The 25,193-nt window shown below is 40.1% G+C and overlaps 1 protein-coding gene across 2 annotated transcripts in view; it reads right to left on the reverse strand.

Annotated features, from left to right (window-relative positions):
• The window catches only part of SLK (STE20 like kinase), a 62,650-nt gene that overhangs the window by 6,812 nt on the left and 30,645 nt on the right, over positions 1–25,193 (reverse strand). The window contains exons 9-16 of one of the 2 annotated variants that reach the window (XM_060241714.1): positions 24,389–24,517; positions 20,470–21,870; positions 19,887–20,017; positions 19,458–19,581; positions 17,122–17,301; positions 14,449–14,541; positions 1,386–1,515; positions 762–886 (exon numbers count right to left, since the gene is read on the reverse strand). In XM_060241714.1, coding sequence (XP_060097697.1) covers positions 762–886; positions 1,386–1,515; positions 14,449–14,541; positions 17,122–17,301; positions 19,458–19,581; positions 19,887–20,017; positions 20,470–21,870; positions 24,389–24,517 — 2,313 coding nt within the window. The remainder of the gene's footprint in view (positions 1–761; positions 887–1,385; positions 1,516–14,448; positions 14,542–17,121; positions 17,302–19,457; positions 19,582–19,886; positions 20,018–20,469; positions 21,871–24,388; positions 24,518–25,193) is intronic. The other variant, XM_060241715.1, reaches the window with a different exon arrangement.

Genomic DNA, 25,193 nt, shown 5'->3' on the forward strand with positions numbered 1-25,193 from the left:
ACACCATCGTCATCATCTAGATCTACTGCGGCTCTTTGAAGCATCATGCTAAAGAAGATCGTAAAGAGAGTTGGCGCGAGAACGCAGCTTTGCTTTACACCTGTGCCTATTGGGAAGGTCTCCGAGAGGTCGTTGCAGTGTCTGACTTGGCCTCGCTGGTCTTCGTGTAGCTGGATGATCATGCTGAGGAACCTTGGGGGACATCCTAAACGTTCCAAGATTTGCCACAGGCCTTTCCTGCTAACGGTATCGAAAGCTTTGGTAAGGTCGACAAAAGTCACATACAGAGCCTTGTTCTGTTCCCTGCATTTCTCTTGGAGCTGCCTGAGAACAAATACCATGTCGGTGGTGCTCCTGTTATATCCATATAAGCTTTCACCAATTCACATATTTAATAGTGATTAAAATTTTGCTGTGGTAAAACAATATAACAATAAGAACAAAAAGAGAGGTGATGGTATAGTCATTTGGCACCAGCCATGGAAAGTACACACACAGTCATGAAATTTGGTCTTCTAAAGTCTGTTACTCCCTGTTCAACTACCACAACTGTTTACTGTTCTCACTTGATTATAACATAAGTAAGATAAGGTGTAATTCCAGGGGTGTCCTTCCATATTGGTGAATTTAAGAGCCTCAAGGTTACATAAAACATTTCCAAGTATTATTACATTACAAAAAAAGGAAAACAGGCAAAAGGAAGGGTACTAAAGTAAGATTTTTCCCAAGTTAAAAGCCTTGCAAACAGGGATCACACTAACTTTTTCATGACGTTTAAGCAGCTGGTGTCTCTGCATGAAATACTGATCTTTCAGTTGCTGTTTGAGCAGTTGGTGTTTTTCCTGCAAGTGTCTCTCTTCAAGCTCCCATATTGCAGCTTCACGGGCTAAAGAGAATGAAAAGTTTCTTAAGGACCTCTTGAGAAATGTTTTTTTTAATGGAGAGTTCAAATTTAAGTTAAACCAAGCACTGTATATTTCACTCATGCCTACATACATCTCAAGTTTTCAAGTGAAGTGACTCCAAAACATTCTCCTGAAGATACACATAAGGTATTGTTAAATGCAATGTTAATCTAGGTGAAGCAATAATTTGCTCAAGGTCTTTTCTCCATTACAGTGACAAAAATTAGACACAACCGGATTTTGTTTTCATAAAATATAATGGCTCCTGTATGCCATTATATATTCATATAATAAAATTTGAGTACAGTCTTAACAGGATTTCCTGCTTTTTTGTGGGGGGGACAAACAAATGTTGGACATTATTCTACAAACATTTCTTACACAAAACTATTACTTATGTTCCATGGTGTTTGCATATGAGCATTACTGTGTAGCATGAACCCTTAAATACTTCTCTGTTAGTTCATAGGGAAAAAGTACCTCTCATGAGTTGTTGCTTGTTATTAAGACAGTCCCGTTCAATAGTGGCTAGCTCAGTTTTTTGCTGTTGAATTATTTTCTTTAGTGATGCATCCAGTTCTTGTTGCTGCTTCTGCACAAACTCTTGTTCCTATCAAGAATCAGTCAACATCAAATCAACACTCAGGCATTGTCATTTGTAACAAATCCTTAGTTTCAAGAAACTCAGGACAGTGTTTTATAGCACAATCATAAGCAGAGTTGCACCCTTCTGAGCCCATTTTTAAATAAACTTTTGACGGGTGCATCTCCGCTTACAATTGCTCTGTTAGCCTCACAGCTGTCATGTGAGGTAGGTTATAAGAACACAGGGAAAGAGTGGCACACTTTCCAATAAGACCTTCAGTATGTATTATAGCTGAGGAGCAGTTTGAATATAGGATCATTGCAAAGAAACCTAACTTTCTAGCTAAGGGCCAATTCAGATCATACACATGCATTTCTGAATAGCCACAAACACACACTGGACATGTGAATTCCACTGTATCTTTGGCCAAGGATATTCACTGCCTATCTATCAAAGCATTCCCTTCTCCATATTTATTATTGGATGTTCTATATGACTGAATAAGGGACAACCACAGGTAACCATTTTGCCAAACCCATGGCTCAATCTTCTTTGTTATGTATTTGAACACCAGGCTGAAATATCCTTATGCTATTCAGTCAAAAGAAAAACACCCCCCCCCCCCCAATTTTACTAAGATTTCATTTCCATCTAAAGATCTGTTAAAGTGGAAAGCAAAAACATACAAAGGTTTAAGACAGAGCTGAAAGAACCACCCCACTTCACAAAACCTTCAGAATTGCACTAGGGAACTGTGTGCCTTTTAGCTACTTTTTGGCAACTGTGGCAAAGGAAATGAAGATGTATTGCTTTAGTGATTCCCCTGATTGTTTATGATCCCTGCTCCACTAGGATGATCCACATGATACGTACTAGAAGAACTGCTCTCTCTGTTTTGCCCTTAGTGAAATCAGCCAAAGGACTGAAATGTTCTCATATTCACACATGGTCTCCAATGATGTTCTGAGGAATAATTTAACAGTAGGAACAAACAGCTAAAGCAGCAACAAAGAAAAAAAGCCACTGTAAACTACTAGTGGAAAAAAAAGATAAGCCTGAGAATTTGAGGATGGATAAGAAACAGCTCCTCAACTACTTATTTTGACTAATCCGAAAAACAGCTGTCTCAATATGTAAGATTAAATCATTGTTTCTCTTCTGCCCAATGTAAACAGGAATATTTGCTGTTTGGACAGTCAGATACTGATTTTTGTACCTGCAGACCCTAAGTTGGATAGAAAGGTGACATAAAATAAATAAAATAAAGAGTTTGCAATGTTCTGTTATTTTGCTGTATGTTGACAATGAACAAATTATAGTGTTTCTCTCATAGCTTTTAATAGACACAGGAGAGCTTCTTGAGTCAAATTCACATACAAAATGCTGGAGAAAAGTATGATTAAAACATACAAATCTATGTTTTAGAGAACATGTTTATAATTAAAAATGACTTACAATCATAGAGTTGGAAGGGAACCTCAAGGTCATCTAGTCCAACCCCCTGCACAATGCAGGAAATTCACAAATACCTCACCCCCCTAAGTTCACAGGATCAGCATTGGTGTCAGATAGTCATCTAGCCTTTGTTTAAAAACCTCCAAGGAAGGAGAGCCCACCACCTCCTGAGGAAGCCTGTTCCACTGAGGAACTCTGTCAGAAAGTTTCTCTTAATGCTGAGCCAGAAACTCTTCTGATTTAATTTCAAACTATTGTTTCTGGACCTACCTTCTAAAATTGTATTTAGTAGTCATAGTCTACAACAGTGGTTCCCAACCTGTGGGCGAGGGACCCTTGGGGGTCTTGGAGCTCTTACGAGGGGCCCATGAATCCATCCTACTTGGGAAGGTTATTGGCCTATCTTCACCAGTACTTCTCTCTCCCAATTTTGCCTCCATAGTGGCTATGCTCCCCAAGTCTGCGTAATGGGCAGTCTTCATCTGTCAGATGCCTTGCTGCAGAACAATCACCATCTCCCCAACTGGGATTGCCTACTCTTAGCCCCCACCCCATCCTCAGACTGAGGCCCCCAAGTATGCACCAGTTCATTCTGGGCTGCTTGACTACTCAAGAGAAGTGCTCTTCGTCAGAGGCTGGGGAGGAGCATATTGGGTCCCAGAGTCCACCCACTATCTCTGGTGACTAGAGGAAATGCTCACACCCTTCAAGGAGCTATTGATCAGCCTGTAGCTTCCTTGTGGGCCCATCAGCTGCCTTTTCTGGCCCTTCCCAGATTTGTTGTAAAACTTTTCCAGGTATGGACGTCAAGCTAATGGGACGGTAGTTATCCGGATCCTCCTTTTTCCCCTTCTTGAAGATGGGGACAATATTCACCCGCCTCCAGTCTTCCGACATCTCTCCTGTTCTCTCTGCCAGCCAGGAAGCCTCAGAGCTGCATTAGGAAGCTTCAACAAGACATAGCTCAGTAAGTGCAGGGGAGGAGGAGTTGCCCCCATATAAGAAGATAAGGCCCACTGCGAGGGCAGGAAAGTGAAATTGTAACAGGTAATGAAGAGAGGGCAGAACTGCTCAATTCCTACTTTTCTCCTCAGTCTTCTCTTCTGACGGAAACATTGCTCAACATGGCAAAAACAAAACATATAAGGAGGGTATGAATTTCCAACCTAGGATCAGCATAGGAGTAGTACATAAACATCTAGTTTCTTTAAATGAAACTAAGTCCTCAGGGCCAGATGAACCGCATTCAAGGGTTCTAAAAGAGCTTGCCAATGTAATTTCTGAGCCTCTGGCTATTACTTTTGAGAATTCTTGGAGAACAGGAGAGACGTCGGAAGACTGGAGGCGGGTGAATATTGTCCCCATCTTTAAGAAGGGGAAAAAGGAGGGTCTGGGTAACTACAGACCCATTAGCTTGACGTCCATACCTGGAAAAGTTTTAGAACAAATCATCAATCAGTCAGTCCTGGAACGTTTAGAAAGGATGGCTGTGATTACTAAAAGCCAGCATAGGTTTCTCAAGAACAAGTCATGTCAGACTAGCCTGATCACTTTTTTTGAGAAAGTGACTATCTTGCTGGATCAGGGGAATGCTGTAGATGTCGTTTATCTTGATTTCAGTAAGGCTTTTGATAAGGTTCCACATACTATACTTGTTGACAACTTGGTAAAATGTGGTTTGGATCCTGTTACCGTTAGGTGGATCTGTAACTGGTTGACGGATCGCACCCAAAGAGTGCTTGTGAATGGTTCCTCATCCTCTTGGAGAGGAGTGACAAGTGGAGTGCCTCAAGGATCTGTCCTGGGACCTGTTTTGTTCAACATCTTTATCAATGATTTGGATGAAGGAACAGAGGGAATGCTTATTAAATTTGCCAATGATACTAAATTGGGAGTGGTTGCAAATACAGCAGAAGACAGAAACAGGATACAGGATGACCTTGACAGGCTGGAAAACTGGACTAAAACCAACAAAATGAATTTTAACAGGGATAAATGCAAAGTTCTGCATTTAGGTAGGAAAAATCCAATGCATGGTTATAGGATGGGGGAGACTTGTCTTAGCAGTAGTATGTGCGAAAAGGATCTAGGGGTTTTAATGGATCATACGCTGAACACGAGTCGACAGTGTGATGTGGTGGCTAAAAAGGCAAATGCAATTTTGGGCTGTATCAACAGAAGTATAGTGTCCAGATCACATGAAGTGATAGTATCACTTTACTCTGCTCTGGTAAGACCTCAGTTGGAGTATTGTGTTCAGTTTTGGGCACCACATTTTAAGAAGGATATAGACAAGTGGAATGGGTCCAGAGGAGGATGATGAAGATGGTGAGGGGTCTGGAGACAAAGTCCTATGAAGAAAGGTTGAAGGAGCTGGGCATGTTTAGCCTGGAGAGGAGGCAGCTGAGAGGTGATATGATCATCATCTTCAAATACTTGAAAGGCTGTCATCTAGAGGATGGTGTGCAATTGTTTTCTGTGGCCCCAGAAGGCAGGACCAGAACCAAAGGGTTGAAATTAAATCAAAAGAGTTTTCGGCTCAACATTAGGAAGAACTTCCTGATCGCTGCAGTGATTCCTCAGTGGAACAGGCTTCCTTAACAGGCTCTCCTTCCTTGGGGGTTTTTAAACAGAGGCTAGATAGTCATCTGACAGCAATGAAGATCCTGTGAATTTGGGGGGAGGTATTTGTGAGTTTCCTGCATTGTGAAGGGGGTTGGACTAGATGACCCTGGAGGTACCTTCCAACTCTTATGATTCTATGAAGAAGAGGAAGACAACAACATTGGATTTATACCCGACCCTTCACTCAGAGTCTCAAAGTGGCTTACAATCTCTTTAGCTTCCTCACCCCAAAACAGACATCCTTTGAGGTTGGTGGGGCTGAGAGAGCTCGTTGAGAACTGCTCATGAGAGAACAGCTCTGAGAGACATGTGACTGACTCAAGGTCACTGAGCAGATGCATGTGGAGAAGTGGGGGAATCAAACCCAGTTCTCCAGATTAGAGTCCACCAGTCTTAACCACTACATCAAACTGGTTCTCATGTTTATAGTTCATGCATATGAACTGAGATCTAACTCAAAATTTAAGCGGAGATATATTTTGTTGCTTGTTAAGGTGCCCCTGGGCTTCCCCTTTATTTCGCTACTTAGATTAGTAATCACAACATTATCAGCTACTGAAAAGAACCACAACTCAACACATGTGCCCAGAGATCTGACAGCACTCCTGGAGATATGGTCTCTCTTCCTCCAATCCAAACGTCATCACTAAGATCATAGTGTGTGTGTAGGGGGGGGTGGAACATGAATATACACAAAACTGACTTATTCTGAATCAGACTCTTGGTCCATCAAGGTCAGTAACGTCTACTCAAACTGGCAGTAGCTCTCCAGGGTCTCAGACAGAGGTCTTCCACATCAACTACTACACAGTCCTTTCAACTGGAGATGCTAAGGATTGAACCTAGAACCTTCCGCATGCCAGTGAGATGCTCTAGCACTGAATCACATTTTACCCTTTAATCATTATTTCATGCTAGATTCCTGTTACCTTTTGGAGGAAACTTACCACTGAAAACCAGAGTTAAGATCAAAATAAATAAACATCCACCAACTGTTTGGTCAAGTACTAAAAGTTCATTGGGCATCCAAGCAAATTCCCATGAGCGCAGACTACCTGCTGTTGGCAAGGGGTCAGCTACACCAGTAACTTCAAATTATACAAATACATGAATCTTTCTTATACTATGTCAATTCATTGGTCTGTGCTATGTATGTTTCAACCAGACTTCCAATCTCTGAAAGCTGCAAAACTGAACCAGCTAGCTCATTAAATGGCTCTGTTTAATAAATAAGCAAACATCCCTTCTGTAGAACAAGTAAATGTCTCACAGATAAATGCAATACTATTTTTCAAATATCTGTAGATGCTGTTGCGATTAATACAATACATGCTTATTTAAAACTGAATACACAGTAGCTTTTTGTCACTATGTATTTTCTCAATCAATGGATTCTAAAGTTATTGACATTAAAAAGGGTCCTCATACTCAAAAAGATTGGGAACCACTGCTATAAGAACCATTTATTTCATTTTTAACATTTTTTTTAGCATTTATAAGTTCAAAAATACAATACTCTTTTAGAAACACTTTAAGAAACAAAAGTGATGTAGAACTTTAATCGCAAACAAGCATGATGTGGCAGTGCAGATGAGTCTGCTCACCAAGAGGCTAAAACGGCGTTTCCCAAAGGCAGGGTTGTGACCCAGCACTGGGCCGCGGAGTCTTCAATGCTGGGCCGCAGGGCCTCCAATCCGCCTTCCTCCACATTGCGCCTCCCTCCCCCAGGTCGCACGCCTCCTTCTCCCACCATTCCCCACCGCTGGCAGGTCAGTTTCATGCTGTGCAAAGCCCTTCCGCCCCGACTGATCACCTGATCGGTGGGAAATCCTTCAGAAGTGCGGGGGAGGGAGGAGCCATGCACCCTTTTTGGCCACAGTCTGTTCGACCTGCGGCTGGCTTGGCCCACCGCGGAATGAGCTCAGCGCCAGTTTCCCACCGATCGGGTGATCAGTCTCCCCCCCCTTGCCGTAGCGCCTCCACCTCCCTCCCTTCCCCATCACTGGTAAATTCCCAGCTTTGTAAAGTTTCCCTTCTCCCCCCCCCTCCCCCGGCCGACCATCTCCTCGGCGAGGAAAACAGAGCTGAGATAAAGCCACCGGCATTTTGAAGGGACTGTGCCTGGAAAGGGCACATGGCTGATCCCTCCCACACACTTCAGTGGGGAAGGGATCAGCCATGTGCCCTTTCCAGGCGCAGTCCCTTCAAAATGCCGGCAGCGTGCCTCAGCACTGAATTATCTCAGTTCCATTTTCCTCGCCGAGGAGGTGGGGAGGGGGAGCTTTACAAAGCCATTAATATACCAGTGGTGGGGTACCAGCGGTGGGGAAGGGAGGGAGAAGGAGGCGCTTACACAGAGTCAGCATTTCTAAAAGTGAGTTGCTCCCATTACGTTTTTTCCCCATTTTTCTTTTCTTTTCCTTTTTTTCCTTCTTCCTTTTGTTCCTCCTTTCACTCCTTCCTTCCCCTTTCCTTCCTTCACATTTCCCTTCTCTTTCTCTCCCCCTCCCTCCCTCCCTTTTTCATTCATTCATTCTTTCTTTCTGTCAGTCAGTCTTTCCCATCCTCCCTCCCTCTCTCTTTCTGTCAGTCTTTTCTCCTTCCTTCCCATTGCTAATCTGAGTCGACCTGGGGATGGGGGGGAGATGCCCTGCCATTTCATGTTTTCCCAGCACTGCCATTTCAGGTTGGTTCCTTCCTTCCTTCCTTCTCTCTGTCTCTCTTTCTGTCAGACTTTCCCCCCCGTCTCTCTCCTTCCTTGCTTGCCATTGCTAATCTGAGTAGACCTGGGGGAGGGGGAGAGAAGCTTGAAATGTCCTGCTATTTCATGTTTTCCCAGGATGAGAGCATTTTATATTTTTAGTTTTCTGCTGTGTGATCCTTGTGCTTCTTGATTTTTTTATTTTTAAAATTGCATTGCAAAATTCCACCATCTCCTACTTCTCCTAAAAAATAAATTGCAAGAGTTTTAGGTTTGTCTGTACATCATTTCCTGTGTTCTAGCTCCACCCCGAAATTTTAGTGGGCCACGAAGGAGAACTGCAAAAATAACCAGGCCACGGGGGGCAGGGGAGTTTGGAAAACCCTAGGCTAAAAAAGGGGAAGTATTTGGAGAAGGAATTATGATGGCCATAGTGCTTCATCCTCATAGTTGCACTAGAGGTGCATCCCTTCAATCACACTGTGGACTTATTTACAACTGACCACGCTAAAACACCTTGCAGGCAAATGGCACTCCAAGTTTCTGTCTTTGCATAGTGGAAACTATCAGGCTCTGGCAGAAACTACTGGAATTTTTAGTAATTACACTACCAGAGCTTGGCTATTCCACGAGCTCTGTATTGAGAATGACAATGATTTTGAACATTTGCTGGTTCATATTGAAGTTTGTTGACTATCAAAAAAGGCAACTGTGTGATGCTTTTATTATCTGCTGTGTGGAGGTTTTTTAAGACACAAATGCTTTGTTCAGTGATGAACTGAAAAAGATCAGGCACCACACTGCTTATTTATCAGAACTATCTAAAATTCAATGAAATGAAGGACAATTTTACTAAAGCCAAATCTGCTATCTCCCATGTTAATTTCAGAATTAACTCTATTCAAACATAATACATTCAACTGCAAGTTATATCAATTTCCAAGGCCTATCTGAGCTGGAAGAGAAAGGTGGAATACAAGATGATGATCTGAAAGCTATTTGTGACCATTAGGATGCATGAAAATACATCTGAGCAATTTGAGAGTTTTCTTTCAATGGAAATTCCAGATTGGGTGATAAATCCGTTTTCAAACACTGAGGAAGCTGGAGTAGTGGAGAAAGAACTAACTGAGCTGCAAAATGACAATGAGATACAGCTAAAGTTTAAGAAATTTTACCAAGAGTTTTGGTTACAGCAGGAAATTTCTGATCTCTATTCTGTACTATGGACAGTGTTTAAGAAGCTCCTTGTTGCATTCTCAATATCATATTTGGTGAAGCACAATTTTAGTGTGGTCATCTAACCATTCTACAAACAAACAAAAAAAATTACTAAACATGGTGATTTAATACTCCTGCTAAGTTACTTTAAATCAGACATTGAGAAACTCATATCCAGCAAGTCCACTCATCACATTAAGAATTCACTGAACAGTGAAGCAGTTATTAAATGTGGTGTCCAAGATTTTTGTTAAGTAACTATTGGTCTTTGAAAAGCTGGTAACACTGGATCAAATTAATCAATTTTGTCAAATAAATTAAACTAAAATGTTTTAATTGGATTTTGAATAAATGTGCAATTAACCATTACTCTTTTGAATTTTACTGTTATCTTCCTTTGCAGGTAGCGCAAACTGATACTCTGAATAATGCTTTCTATAGGGTAGGAGGGCACTGGTGTTGAGTTTACAGAACTACTAAGGGGGTGGTGGCTCAAGAAAGTTTGGGAACCACAGTTCTAAAAGATAAGTGTACCCTTCAAACAGGATTAAGGAATTTGAAAACAAGTTTTAATCTGGAATTTGATTTTGTACTTGTTGAAATTGGCACATCAACATTTATCTACAGGACTGAAGAACAAATCATGTCAAGCTCAGAATAAAAGAAGAAATGCTGACAGAACTCTATAGGCTTAGTCTACCATTTGCAGATTTACAACAGGCTAAGCAAATGGCCAGCAAGGTATACAACACTCTATATGCCTGATTATTCAATGCTATTTCCTTTTAAATATGTGCATGCTTTTATGTATATGACTAAATCAATTAAATTTGCAATTGAGTTCATACTGAAAGGATTATGAGCTCATTATAACAGACCCATGTTTTTCTTACTTGATATAAATCATGTGTGTACGTGAGGTTTCAAAGGTCCACACAGAAGAAACATGCAGTTTCAAGACATAAATAATCAAATAAGTTTATAATTCTAGCACTGTCTTGGGTTGCAGGGAAATTATCAACAGAGGTGGAAATTCTTTACTTGCTTACAATATCTAGAAAAGTCTGTTTGGTTAAATTACCCTGTCATAAAGAAGAACATCTGTACTCAATGCAGTTATTTGTCTGATCAGTCCTCCTCATCCATAGTTACAAAGGAAGATCTATATATATATACACACACGCATGGAAGGACATGTTAACAATATTCATATGCTACACTGCAGGCTGCTTTTTTAAACAGGGCCGACTTGCCAACTAGGGCCCCAGCAGGGTGGGGGCGCCAAATTCGGCCTTGCCCTCCCGCCCCTAGGCAAATGCCTATTTGCCTCCCTAGCCGCCTCCTCCCTCCCTTCCTCTTGATTTTAATGCCCAGTTGCTAACCTGCGGTCAAGTGCTGTGTTCCGTAGACTCTTTAAAGGCTATCGCCCCCTGCCAATCAACTGATAGGTGGGTAAAACTGCACTGGAGGCTCCTATGCTGCCCCTCTGGCATGCTCACGATCAGCGCAGGAGCGCTGGCAGGAAGGGTGAGCGAGCCTCCGCCCAAGGCAGCAGCTCATTCGTCCTTCCCGCCGCCACCCCCACACTGATCGTGAGTGTACCAGAGGGGTGGCATAGGAGCCGCCAGCCTCTGGCATGGTTTTACTCGCCGATCAGCTGATCGGTGGGGGGAGGCCTTTAAAGAGCCCTGGAACACAGCACTTTACCGTCGGTTCCCGCCCAGGCGTTAAAATCGAGAGGGAGGAGGAGGCAGCACTGCAGAGGGGGGCAATGGATGTGGCGCAGCAGTGTGGGGAGCACCACAGAAGGGGATGGCGGGCAGTGAGGCTGCCTGGGGTGCTATGCACCATAGGGCTGGCCCCGTGTTTGAAGAAGAAGAGGAGGAGGAGATTGGATTTATACCCCGCCCTTCACTCAAGATTCTTAGAGTGGCTTACGATCTTCTTTCTTCTTCTCTCTCCACAATAGATACCCTGTAAAGTCGGTGGGGAGGAGAGAGCTCTTTTGACAACTTTTTCAAGAACTGTGACTGACCCAAGAGCAAGGGTGTCATGCCTTAAATTGGTTTGCTGCCCATTGTCCTGGGCTTGACACTGGTGATGTCACTATTTTGGTTCTTACAGCAAACATGACTATGTCGTCCTATGGCTATTATGCCACAGAACTTCCTGCCATGTGCTTGCATCTCCACAGGTCATCATGCTGTCATCTATAGTTTAAAAGCAGATCCTGGATCTGAAAAGGTGGAAGTCCATTGCATATTTGACAGTAACCACATACTTAAGAAGGGGGATGAAATGTATGAGCTTGTTGAACATTCCTAATCTAACCAATGTTTAGAAAATTACTGCCTTGTCTAAAAATTGTAAAGAAGCTATGATGTTTACCAATTCGTTTGAATAATAACATAAATGGAATATGTGCTTGTGTAACATACACATTATATTAAATAACTGGGGCTCCTACATTATTAACTTATTTATGGAATGTTACTTTTATAGCACATTTAAAGGATCATAACAGAAATCAATTTGCTTATAATGCAGAAATAAAAAATATGATTCTGCATTCTATTAATTACATAATAAATCTCAAACTACTTACAAACTACTATTTTTCCAGTGAATAAAAGTTAACAAAAACATCGGGCTGCAGGATAATAACCCAATCCTCAAATCACTCCAGCAATATCAAAAGTGCAATGAAAAGAAATTCTGTAAGCAAAAATCAGATATGATCTGAGCTTCAGGAGACTTTAGGTATCTTAATAGCGTTGATTAAGTTCTCAAAGCTGTCTGCCTTTTTCAAGGAGTAATTTTCAGCAAAATGAACTGGATTTAGAACTTTTTAACTGAAATGGGGATTAGTAATATTACAGATGGAGATTTCTTCAATTTGAAGATTTAGAAAGTTACTGTCATGAGAAACAATCTATTATATGGTTTTGTTGAACAAAAAGCAGCTTAAATAATAAAGCAAAAGACATCTGCCTTCTATATAGGATCACTAATGTTACTTGATCAGAAAGCATGAGATATGATTAGGCATCTTAAGTGAAACTCTGCAATTCTGGATAAAGATTGTTGTACCCACTGCCAATCTTGGAAGGGGGGGAGGCGGGGAGAACCATGCAAAGCAAAGCCTGTTGGATGGGAAAGATTCTACCCTTTTTTCCTTAAAATCCCAACTGCCACTCATCAAAGGAAAAAAAGAAATAAAACTAGGTGCCTTGACAATGTCTTATGTTACTGTTTAAGACACAAACACAGGTGGTGTTCCCATCGCTGCCTCATGGATCAAAATTCAGGATGGTACCTCCTATGAGGCAGAGCAAAGGGAAACTCATTGTGAAATAACATCAGGAAACATCCTGGAAAATGACCAAGTTTCACAGCACACAAAAAAGCAAAAATGTAGCTCTTGATTTGCATATGTGCTGAAAATCAACAAATAAGTTTATACAATTTGTTTACAGCATCCACTTCTTTAAGAGCATTTGAGCTCACTTTTAGAAATCAGTTTAAAACAGATTACTCAGCACATATGAGCAACAGAAAAAGCAGAGAACACAAGCTAAAACTACAGAGGAAAATATCCATGGTTTGGTATGTTGAACTTACATCCTGCATTACTGCATTGAAGAGTGTGCATGAAGACAACTGAAAAGACTGAATCATAACCTGAGCAACGCCCTGTGGAGCAGAATACAATGCACTTCCCAGGTCAGAATGTAAGCATAAGTCTTGCACTCAGTAACAGAATATTAATAATGTGACTGCAGGACTAATGACTTAAGAAAACTACCAAAACTTGCACATAGTGGAAATTGTTCTTGTATTGAACCATTTAAGGACTGCAGCTCACTGTAGTCACTCCATTGCAAAAAAACCCAAACAAACCCTACCTCAAACCCTCAATGCTGGCTTGATGTAAACGTGTGGGATTTCTGTAAGGATCTCCAACCTTAAGGGGAATTATGTGCAAGAAAGCAAGCTGCTGTGATTAAAGTGCCACATACTGAAGCTTATCACTTGTTTGGCTTCCTCTCCTTCTTTCTCAAACATTCAGGTTTTATTCTCTAGCACCCTGGCTCAGTTGCTTTTGTTTCCTCTTCAACTAGAAACTAAGACAAAATCTGTTTTACAAGCATATCTGCAAGACATTACTAGCCCACTGTACATGAATATACAAAGGCATTGTTTGGATACAAGAAGTTGTATGAAATCCAAGATTAAATTAATATAACAGCAGCCTTGACAAAAAGTGAACATGCGTGGACTATACAAATCCTGCACATCCTTATATATTCCAGACCTGCTCTGTATCCTAGTACAAGTGGAAAAAATTAAATGCACTATATCAGGGGTGGCCAACGGTAACTCTCTAGATGTTTTTTGCTTACAACTCCCATCAGCCCCAGCCAGCATGGCCAATGACTGGGGCTGATGGAAGTTGTAGGCAAAAAACATCTAGAGAGCTACCGTTGGCCACCCCTGCACTGTTATCCGTTAGTACAAGCCTGGAATACAAAAGGCGCTGAACAGTTTTTCAGTACTTAATGAGACACTTGCACTGTCTGAAATAAAGGATTCAGTTGAAACACTGTAAAATGTTGAGCATTTCATCATGAGATTGGCTGATTTTATATGTTTGATAAAAATTCTCCTAAATGTTTTGAATAAAGAGGACGTATTTCCCTCTATATAGCATATTTAATTTCATCAGCCCTTCTTTAACACAATGACATTTTTAATGCATTTTGGATATATGTCTATAGCTAAAGGCAACTAAACAGCTATAGTATTGTGCTTCTATTTATACAATACTCACTATGTAGACTAAGTTGCATGAAAAGAAAATATCAAATTCACTCCAACACATAGAAAAAATGGTTAAAGCTATGTGAACAAAAGCGGCTTTGGGGATTTTAGAAGCATGAAGCTGCTGCTGTTACCTGAGCATGCTGGGATTGGGTAAGCTCCTCTTTCTTGCGTTTCATGAGCTCTTTTCTCAGCTCTTTTGGTGCTTTCTCCACTTCATTAAAAACCTACAGTGCACAAGCATGCAGAAGGTGGGGAAAAGAACCCTTTTTCTCCACAGCAAGCATGTATGGTAAATACGAGAGAAGCAGATCAAGCACTAAAAGGTATCAAAAGCATGCATCAAAGCCAGAAGAGTTAGCTGAATAGTAAGTGGACTGAATAAGCAGACATGAATGAAGCATGTGCTAATTGCATTCCAAAGAGGTTAGACACTAAATTCAGGTTTCATGCAAATACTCATGATGTGCAATCACAAACAATTTTTACAGAAGGGTAAACAGTATGTACAAGATCTAAATCAGGACAGTCACCAAAATATGAACTATTTTGCAGTGGTAACAGAAAAGGTTTTACTGTCATGGCAAAAGCTCCAAAAAATTGCTGTATGTTTGGATTAATACCACTAGAAAAAAACAGCTACTGCTGACATTTCTGCCAAGCTGAAATCAAGTTTATCAACAAAAATTTCACTATTTTTTTCATTAAAGCCATAACCACTTCAAAGGGACATTTTACATCACACAGGACTGAATTTTCAGTTTCAGGTTATCTAGATATTGCCATTCAAGAAAATGTCAATTAAGACTATAATTATGTTTCAGAAATATGCAATTGATATATAATAATTGAAGAATCTCAAAGATAATCTGGAAAAATCAACTGGTCTGTTGATAATGCAGATTAAATAGACAATAAAAATCTGATTGCATTGTTCCATACTTTTATGGAGAGATTACATACTATAGATGTGTTTTCCTCACAATAACTACAGCTCACAATCATTCAAGAACAAACAACTGTTTATCAATGGAAGAACCCTCAGGAAAAATACAGCCCAAATCACCACATGCTATTCCTGTTTGTACGAAAAGATATAAGGACATCAAATGATTTCACCAGTTTCCCTGTTAAGGCCCAATCACCAATAGAGGCTCAAAGTGCAAGAAGTTCAGCAAAAGAAAAGTTAATATTGTACAGATTAAAAAACACACATACACAGTTGATGTATCTCAGAGAGTTTCATTACTGTAGCAAAATTATATAGTGCTTGGTATCAAAGCACTGGAAACAGTAAAATGTTTCAAGAGATATTTACAGGCAGAGGGTCTAGAAGTCTGCCCAACTCCAACAATGCCATATCAGTCACTCAGTTTGGCAACTGAGAACTAGAATGGTTTTTGTTTGAAAGCAAAAATAAACAGGACATAGGAAGCTTCTGCAAAACATGGTTTTTCACATTGCCTAGCAGTCTGCCTCAACCCAGTGTAAATCAAACCAATTTGCCTTTGTTTTAATGAACATATTTTGTCAGTTATGCATTCTTTACCGAACCTTAACTAAACCAAAATCAAATTGGTTTTGCTCCTTTAAATTTGCTTCAGTTTCAATGTTTAATATGTATTGTATTTCAAGCCTTCAGGCACCGCACTCAGAGGCAGTATCACTATAAATTTCACAAATGGAATAAAATATGTAAATGAAAACTGCTGATTTAAGATTTTCTGACACAGAAAAGTAATGTGCCACAGCACAGAGTTCTAGACCCAACATTACTGTAAAATTATCTTTTGCTTCCACGCACAAAAGTAAAGCAAAATAGTTCTTGTTCAGAAAAGCAAAGTAAAACATTTTGCTGTATAGTATTTTTAAAGAAATACTTACTTAAAATTCTCATTCACTTTTATCTTATTCATTCAATAGATTTACTCGTCACAATCTGAAGAAGCACCATTGTCAGATCTGCATGTACTGGATTTAGAGAATATTCTGTCCACCATTTCTCTGCATTAAATCTATTTTTAAACACTCCCTTCATTACAGATCTTCAGCCATTACTTTTCTCAACACTCAAAACAAATAGTGATGCTTCTATGGTGGAAGGAACTTTGAAATTAAGGCTGATAATAGCTACTATTCTCACTCACATACTAGAATTCATAGCATATGTCTAAGTTGTCACTGTACTTTCTTTGTATCTAGACTTGCTGTTTTAATTGCACATGACGGTCTTCCAAACAGCAAGATATTTCCCAGTGCTGAAAAACACTGGGTTGGATCAAAACTGTTGCAAGCAGAGCTCCACTTGTGGAAGCTATCTTTGCTGCTCTTCTCTTTCTTTTAAAAAACATACAGAATGACATAAAGTTGGGAGACCTTGGAGAACAGAGAGATGCAGGCATGGGGCTGTAGGAGGAGGAAATAGTAGAAATCAATCCCATTCTTGCACCACTGTAGCCAGTGCTTGCACAAGAGAAAGGGACAGTCATTGCCAATTTCCCCATTCAGCACCCCAAACCATTCACAGGCACTTTGACCTTCATGAGCAGCTCTGCAGGAGCTGCAGAAAGAGAAAGACTACAAAGATGCTTTCCAAGACTCCCACTCTGCTTGAAGCATTCTGAATCCAGTACCACTCAGCAATTTGATGGGGAAATAACCATTTTTTACAACATCAGAATTTACGATGAATTGTGAAGCCTGGCTGTGACCATGGAAAAATGCTGAAACTGATAACCAATGGCTTAATGCAACTCTTGTGGAAGACAGACATAGCCATATTTCCCTACTAAATTAGTAGTCTTTACCTCTTTTTTTTTGTTTTTCAACATGTTCTGGAACTTGGTCAGCTCTTTCTCCTGTTCTGCTTTTATGCGTTTTGCTTCATCACGTAAGCGATTTGTATGTTCCTGTTCTAAGCGTTCTATTGTCTGTTTCTGCTGTTTTTCAAGGTTTTCAATTTCTTGGTCATAGTGCCGCTTCTTACTCTGAAAATCAATTAGACACTTATTTAGAGCTACATTTGATGGGACTGAAGTTTCCATATGTAAAGACTGCCTAAATCTGTATGCTGTTTAAGAAAGTTGTGGCGACAGAACTTGCCAAAAAAAACAAACAAACCAGGCTGTGGCTTTCTGTCCAAAATTTCTTGGAAATACCATTCCAGAGAGAACTTAGGTGACAGCTTTGCTCTCTGAATTTTTCATTAATTCCTCAAGGTCAATGCTTAAACAATATTTCCCCATCTACAACACTCAGAGATATAACTTTATATAGTTCAGAAGAATGGCAGAATTCTTCAGCTTCTCAAGTAGGCCTAATATTGCAAGAAATTATTTTTCTTCAGAATATATACATTATAGCTAATCTGAAATTCAGGTGCAGAAGAGAACACGTCCTACCTATTTTACTATAGATATATTTATTGGTCTTTGTATTTTAGGTGACTTCTAGTTGAAGAGGCCATTCCTCAGCTTCCCACAAATGGGCACACAGAACTCTTCTTCATTAAACTGTGGTTCTCCTATTTACACTGCTAGAAGAAAAGAACTGCATATAGGTCATGATCCAGAGCAGGGGTGGCCAAACTGTGGCTCGGGAGCCATATGTGACTCTTTCACACATATTGAGTGGCTCTTGAAGCTCCCACTGCCCTGTTGGCCAGCTTGGAGAAGGCATTTCTCTCTTTAAACCATTTCTCCAAGCCAAGGTAACTGGAGAATGCATTTAAAGTTGCTTTCTTTCTACCTTTCACTCCCTCCTCCAGATTTCTTCCTTCCTTGCAGCTCTCAAACATCTGATGTTCATGTCTCATGGCTCTCAGGCATCTTATGTTTATTCTGTGTGGTTCTTACGTTAAGCAAGTTTGGCCACCCCTGATCCAGAGCACTAGTGGACAACAATGGAATACAACAGGGTTTCCTTTATTGTCCACTAGAATCGAGTCTCAGTTTATTTGGGAACAGTTTATAGTACTTTGGAATGTTTCTGCCATTAACAGGAAGCCCAAGCATGGGACAATTCCAAAATCCTTTATAGAAATACACTGGAAATGAAGGTATTGTGTGCGAAGGACCAACACAGACTCTTCCAACTGCTAAACATAGTTATACCCATAATTATATCCATACTCATATATCTGCAGTTATACCTATGACGGATGTTCCCTCTAAGCTGAGTTAGTGTGTGTTAGCTCAAAGTTTTTTAACCTCTGGTTCACAGATTTTTATCTTAGCTCAGGGGGGATGACCCAGAGCAAACTAATTTATGCAGCAGCCAAGTTGTTCACTCACAATGTTAATGGTTGTAGCTCACAAAGCAGAATTGTTGCTCACAAGACTCCACAGCTTAGAGGGAGTATTGCCCCTGACTTAATAGGACATTTTCACACTATGAAACAAGGGCAAAGCTTCATCACTCACCCACTGTTGGCATCTACTATCTACAAAGAGCATTACTATTTCTGCTGACGCTTTTGATAAATAAGCTGAAGTTTTTGATATATAAGCCACACTCAAAAGTACGTAGGATGATATGCAAGGCTATACTTGGCATAATAAGGCCAGCAAAACCAGAATTTCTGTACTTATTTGTCCATAAGTGGTCACATCAAGTATTTTCAGAATCATCCAGCTAGTGGCCGAATATCTGAACTCACATCCTCATCTAGTTCCTGACTAGTACTGGATGAGGGTAAATGTTGCACCTCGTAACACCGATGGGCAATGAAACTGCCAGTACAAGAAGACAAGGAGTGCCAGTACTGGTGCCTTCTGCAAGAGTGACACAAGCCCTTAATCCACTCTGCTTTAGAGTAAAGTGCCATCAATGGTAAACTTGACTGGTTTGTAGCACCGTGGCATCACCACAGCACCATGGCATCTGATCCCTGGCTGGCTGAAAATTACAGTGAAGAACACTGAAAATGGCACCGAAACTCCAGCATATTAAGGCTCTGAAAAGGCATTCACACACAACAACACCAACAGGATTTTTAAAGGGCTTTTCACACTCCTTAAAATCTTAATCTTCATCTCAAAGATATTAGTGTGAAAATTTTGCACAATGCTATAAGATCATTAAATGCACTCAAAATGATGAGTCTACAAAATACATTCTAGCAGGAAAAAATATGAACGCTTACTGTCATTTCCTGTTCAAAGCGCCTGAACAGCTGTTCTCGTTGTTGTAACAGTTTATTACTGAGCTGCTGTTGAGCTCGCTGCTCTTCTTTTTGAAGAAGTCGTAATTCCCGTAATTCTTGCCGCCTGGGGGCATAAGAAGGAGATTAATATCATAAGGGAGAAGGAAGCAAATAAGGAAACAGATTAAACTCATGAGCAAAATAGTCAGATTTTGTGTTTTAACCTTTCTGTTTATTTATAAGATGTGTATGCTGCCCTTCTGCCCAATCAGAGCCACCATATCCATTGTTTTACATTTACTTAAGAAACAACGCTTTTCTTTCTTTAAAAAGTCCAAATCATTTTTAAAATCTTAACAGGATTTCAGATAATTTTTGCTGTAACTCAGTGAAATAAATTCTCAATTGGAATGAGATTTTCAAACTTACCGAAGATACCGCAATTCTTCACTTTTAGAATCACTGTCAGAGACTATTTTAGAAGTAGTCACACTTACTTCTACTCCATCAACAACAAATTTGCGTGTTTTCTTTAAAGTTTTCTTGTGTCTTTTAGTTTCCTAAATAAGAGATGACACATTATTCCAACTGCTCATTGTTAAGTGTATGAAAACTCTTTAAATGATGTTTCTAAGCAATAACAGAATTATCAATCACAAAACAACCTGAAGCCCTTAATTCAACTTATTTTCACTAGATAGGAAAAGATAAACTGAACTGAGGAACTGATCTTAAAACAGTTCAGCTCCATTAAACCTCTTTAGCCTAGGCCTAGACTTGTTCTGTAGTAGTTCAAAGCATCATTTGATTATTGCACTCATCAATATATAAGGCAGTATAAAAATACCTTTACAAGAAACATCAAGACATTGTACATTAACATTTAAACGTTTTGGAATATGGAAATGAATCTAGCAATGGTTTCCCCCACTTGATTATCAACATATATGAATACACACCCACAAAAGGCTTAACTGTGAATAGTTTAAAAACCAAGATTACTGACTCTTACTTGTAAAGACATTGAGCCACTATCCTTGTTTTTAGTAAGGAAGCTGGAAATGGACAAGTTCAAATCAATGCTGCTGTTGTCAGCTGTAGAACCAGTGCCTGAATCAGTATCATTTTCTTTAGAGTTTTCATGAACAAGATGCCGTGAGTTTTGAAAACTACACTGGATGCCTAATTGATCTTTCACTTCTTCAACATCGCTAATGCTAATATTGGGTACTGGAAATAACTCATTTGTATATGGCTGTCTGATGACTGTATCAGTCTTTACGTCACTGGAAACCACTGGAAGCTCGGTGTCTATCTGAAGGTCAGCTTTGTGATTTTCCTCAGCTCTTTCTAATTTATGGTCAGATTCTTCAGTTTGGTGACCAATGCTGTTTTCCTCAGTTTTGCTTTTCTCATCAGTATGCCAGCTGTCATATTTTACAGACTGCTTCTCCTTGTCTTCCATTCCTGTTGAAACTTCGATGTCTGTTTCCTTTACTTCAGTGGCCCTGTCCATATTTCTCTCAACTAGCTGCTGAACAGAATCAGTTACTTGGCCTTCTTTAAAAGGAACTGGTTCAGAGGAACCTTTTTCCTGAGCTTCCACAGCAATATTCTCTGTTGACTTCTGTACACTTTCAAGCATCTCATCTACATCACTGTTCAAAGATTTCCCAGCAGTCTCTGGAGCACTGCTGGGATCCACTTTTATTTGCTCCTGTAGTTCCTCACTTGAATAATCTGTATTTCTCACCTGAGACTCACCAGCATCAGTAATGATTTCACTTATCTGAATTTCAGATTGTGTCAGGCCACTTTTTTCACATATGCTGTCTTGCAACTCCTTAACTTTTTCAATTCTTTCTACTTTCATTTCTTTCCTGGCTTCATTTCCTTGAAAGTCTGTACCACCACATTTTTCTTCTTCCTTCTCAGTCTCTTTAGGTATTGCTTCTATAAAATCTGCATTGCTGCTTTCAGGTTCAGGTGTTATTTTTTGTTCATTTGCAAAGTCATTCTCTTTCTTGGGGTCAATATTTGTTTCAGTTACAACAGCATCAATTTCTTTTCCTTCATTTTGCAATACAAAATCTTCTATCAACACTGTACTTTGAACTCTACTTTCCTTTGCTTCCACATCTTCTCCCAGTAAAATGGTTCCATTCTGCAGCTTTTCAGTATTTTCTTGGGTAGTATAATCAGCTATGTTTTCATTGGATTTTTCAATTTTAATTCTGTTGGCCTCAACTGTCACTTTTTCATCTACAGGTGTATCAGTACTAGTCTCTACTGAAGATGCATGTTCTGTTTTTTCACAAACGGATTCCAGAAGACAGGTATTCTGTGAAAGCTTATCCTCTTCTGAGCTAGCAATACTGAGGTCAGATGAGGCTCGCTTATTTGTGGGTAACTGCTAAAATATGCATTGAAAAATTGATTAGTTTCTTCAAGTTATAAAGCATCAACAATATCAAGGTTTATAAATGCCTCAGCAAAATTATATTAATATAATGCCAAATACTTTGATAAACTCATGTTGATAGTATTTTTTCAAATGGGTCACAATGGTTAAGGGGTGTCAAACATGCAGCCCAGGGGCCGAATCAGGCCCCTGGAGGGCTCCTATTAGGCCCCCGAGCAACTGGCTGTCACCTGCTTCCTTCTCTCTCTTCTGCATCACAGCTTGCTTTGCCAAGCTTGCTCAATTGCACAGGAACTAAAGAGCAATGCCTCTATTTTCTCCATTGGCTGAGGCTCCACCTTTGGGGAGGAAGAGCTTGCTTTTCAAGGCTTGCTCAATTGCACAGGAGCTATTTTCTCCATTGCTTGAGGCTCCTCTGCCTCCTGGTCCTCTGGGGAGGGAGAGGGCCAGAGCTTCCTTTGCCCAGTGCCCTGGATCCCATGGGAGAAATACAAAGAAAGTACCTTTATGACCAATGAGTGCAAATGTTTTAAGCATGTTTTAAGTTTTTAAAAAATTTAATTGTGTTTGTCTCTGTCCTATCTCTCTGCTACCTAATCTTAAATAGGCACACACATGGCATAGCCTGAAAAGGTCTCATTTATGTCTAATCCGGCCCTCATAACAAATGAGTTTGCCACCCCTGGGTTAGAGAATAAAAGTTTTGTGTCACTACTTCACACTAGATCGTTTTCTAATCACAGGGAAAAAGTAACAAGGCTTTTTACTCAGCGAGTATCATGATTCACATTGCCAACAGAAATAATCCATCAATGCATTAAAAAGAACATTTCTCAAATCAAAAATAGAAAGCTAATTTCTGGTTTTCTTTTTCTTACCAAATGTTTTATAATGAATATGTATGCCTCTTTTGCCAGTTTATTAAAAATGTCTATAGACCACTGTGACGGACTCAGGAACTTAGCCTGAGAGCTGGGGAACAGACATGCAGCTATTGGCTGGAACGTTGCTCTAGCAACGAAAAAGTAACAATATGAGGTTTGCTTAGCAGTGGAACACCTCAGGATTTGAGTCTTAGCCGAGGAGTCTTCATGTTAGGTCTTCAGAGGAGGAGTCTGAAGGGAAAACTGTGGGGCTTAGGCCGGTCAGTTGTAAAGGCAACTGGACAAGGGGGCTGAGAGCAGCCAGAGCGCTAGGTATTCTCTGTCTGAAAGAGAGAGTTTTCAGGCAGTTTGAAGCTCTCTGAGGGAGATGTTGCCAGTACTTCAGGCAATCTCCGTGTACAAACTAGATCACACAAAGACACACTGAAGGGAGAACTGGATTCTGGTGGTCAGCAGGGTTACCCAAGACTCAGACCAGTAGACTAGCTGTGGGGCTGAGATGCATCAGTATTGAGGGGTGCAAGTCCTGGAAGTTAGCTAGTGGAGTGTCTGTGAGGGAGAATATACTGGCACCAGTCAGGAATTCTATGTGTGTGTGTGAGGAGTGATTGTGGTTTGTTATTTTTATGATTTAAGTAGTCAGAGAATAGGGCTATTACAACTGAACTAACAGCACTCTAAGCACCCAGAAGGCACAGCCTGCCTGAAGTGGAATTTAGTAGAATTCTGAAGCCTGCCTGTTTGGCAGATTTAAAGATCTTCTACCAGATATTTATTTTACCTCAGCCTGATAAAATCTCTGCATTCAGTATTTGATTATTTGCCATTCACCTGCCTGTCAACTGATTCTTTGTTATTGATTAGTTTTATTCAATATTATTTTATTCTTCTCCCTTGCCTTTTGTTATCTAATAAATATTTTTGTGGTTTTGAACTTTAAAACCATCTGGTGCCTATTATTTTGGGAGTCTGACAGGATTTCTGTGAGTGTGAACTGAGGAAAGGTGACTGGGGAGAAATTTAAAGTGGTTGTCCCCCCCCCACCCCCGCAAGTAGGCTCTGACCAGCTCCCTCACAACCACCAACAAAACTGTGTGTCCATCTTTTGTGCAATGCTCTGGGTGTGATCCATAGAGTTCCATTCACAGACCATATCTTTGCTATCTTCACATGCCACAAAACAAGCTGCTCCTGAAGGTTCAGAGAACCATAGGAAATACCATAAAATTGAGACAGTTCCCAGGACTAAGCCCAAGGAAACCACAAACTTCTCCCTTGCATAATGGAAGCACTCTTCACCTGCATACGGTCACTTTGAATCCAACCTAATATATTTTGGTTTATTTTCACCATATGATAATTTGAAAGCTAGGTATCATCAAAAAGTTACAGAATATATTTTGTATAATATAAAATATATTCTCTGGAGAAGTTTAATCTGTTTTGCACTTTTACTTCATCTTAATCAAAATGAAGGCATTTCAGAAAGTTTCATGAACATGACTGAAGTTCAAGTCTGAAGCTAATTTACAGGGAAGTTTGGTCAATGGAAATCAATAGGATTTACTGCTTTAGTCTGTGATGTAGATTAAAATATACTTTAAAGAGTATCTGTTTTAAAGTACCAGAGAATTTTCAGATTCTTCCTCTTCATCTTCATCCTTTCCATCTTCAACTTCTTCTGTAACCTCAGCCTTAGCTTCTGCAATCAGTTCTCGGATTGGTTTATTGGAAGTGACAGTAACAAATGGATGCTGGTAAAAAGAATAAAATCTCAAACACAAACATGTATTGTCTGCTTATGCCTATGCCACCTCCCTCCCAGAGGACCTGTGGCAGTTGCTGTTCATATGTTCAACCAAAACATATGAACAGCAACTCTAACTCTTAAACCAGAATTAAACCAGACTAAAAACCATAAATAAGATTATTTTAAGTGTAAATTAAATCAAGTTACATTTTAATGCAATTCACTGCCAAGTGCATGACATTGTAGGTGAGCTTTTGTTTTTTTGTTAGAAGTGTAAAGGTAGGCATGGCTAAGGACAGGAGTATTCAGTCTGGAGGTCTCTTGGTCCTTGGCTCTCAAACTGTGATTTTTGGATGAGGTGTCTCACTGGATTCAAATTGGCCCACTATATAGCTTGCTATTTTGTTTATATTGTATTTTCTAATTGTTGCAAGCTGCTTTGGGTCCTCATCAGGGGCAGTTCAGTCCAATAAAAGTTCTGCAAAGCCAAAGGAGGCACCTCTCTCCACCTTCAGCAAGAAGGCTGTCCCACAGTACTGTCACAGAAGAAAACCTGCCTGAGCAGCTGAAGTTTAAGTCTGCCTGAAGCATGGTACTAAAAGAGGCCTTGATATGCAACTGCTAGTGGGGAGTTTAGAGGGAGAGATGATCTTTTAGAGATGAAGGCCCCAGGCCATGCA

Source organism: Heteronotia binoei, chromosome 6, assembly GCF_032191835.1.
Source record: "Heteronotia binoei isolate CCM8104 ecotype False Entrance Well chromosome 6, APGP_CSIRO_Hbin_v1, whole genome shotgun sequence".
Classification (NCBI taxonomy): Eukaryota; Metazoa; Chordata; class Lepidosauria; order Squamata; family Gekkonidae; genus Heteronotia; species Heteronotia binoei.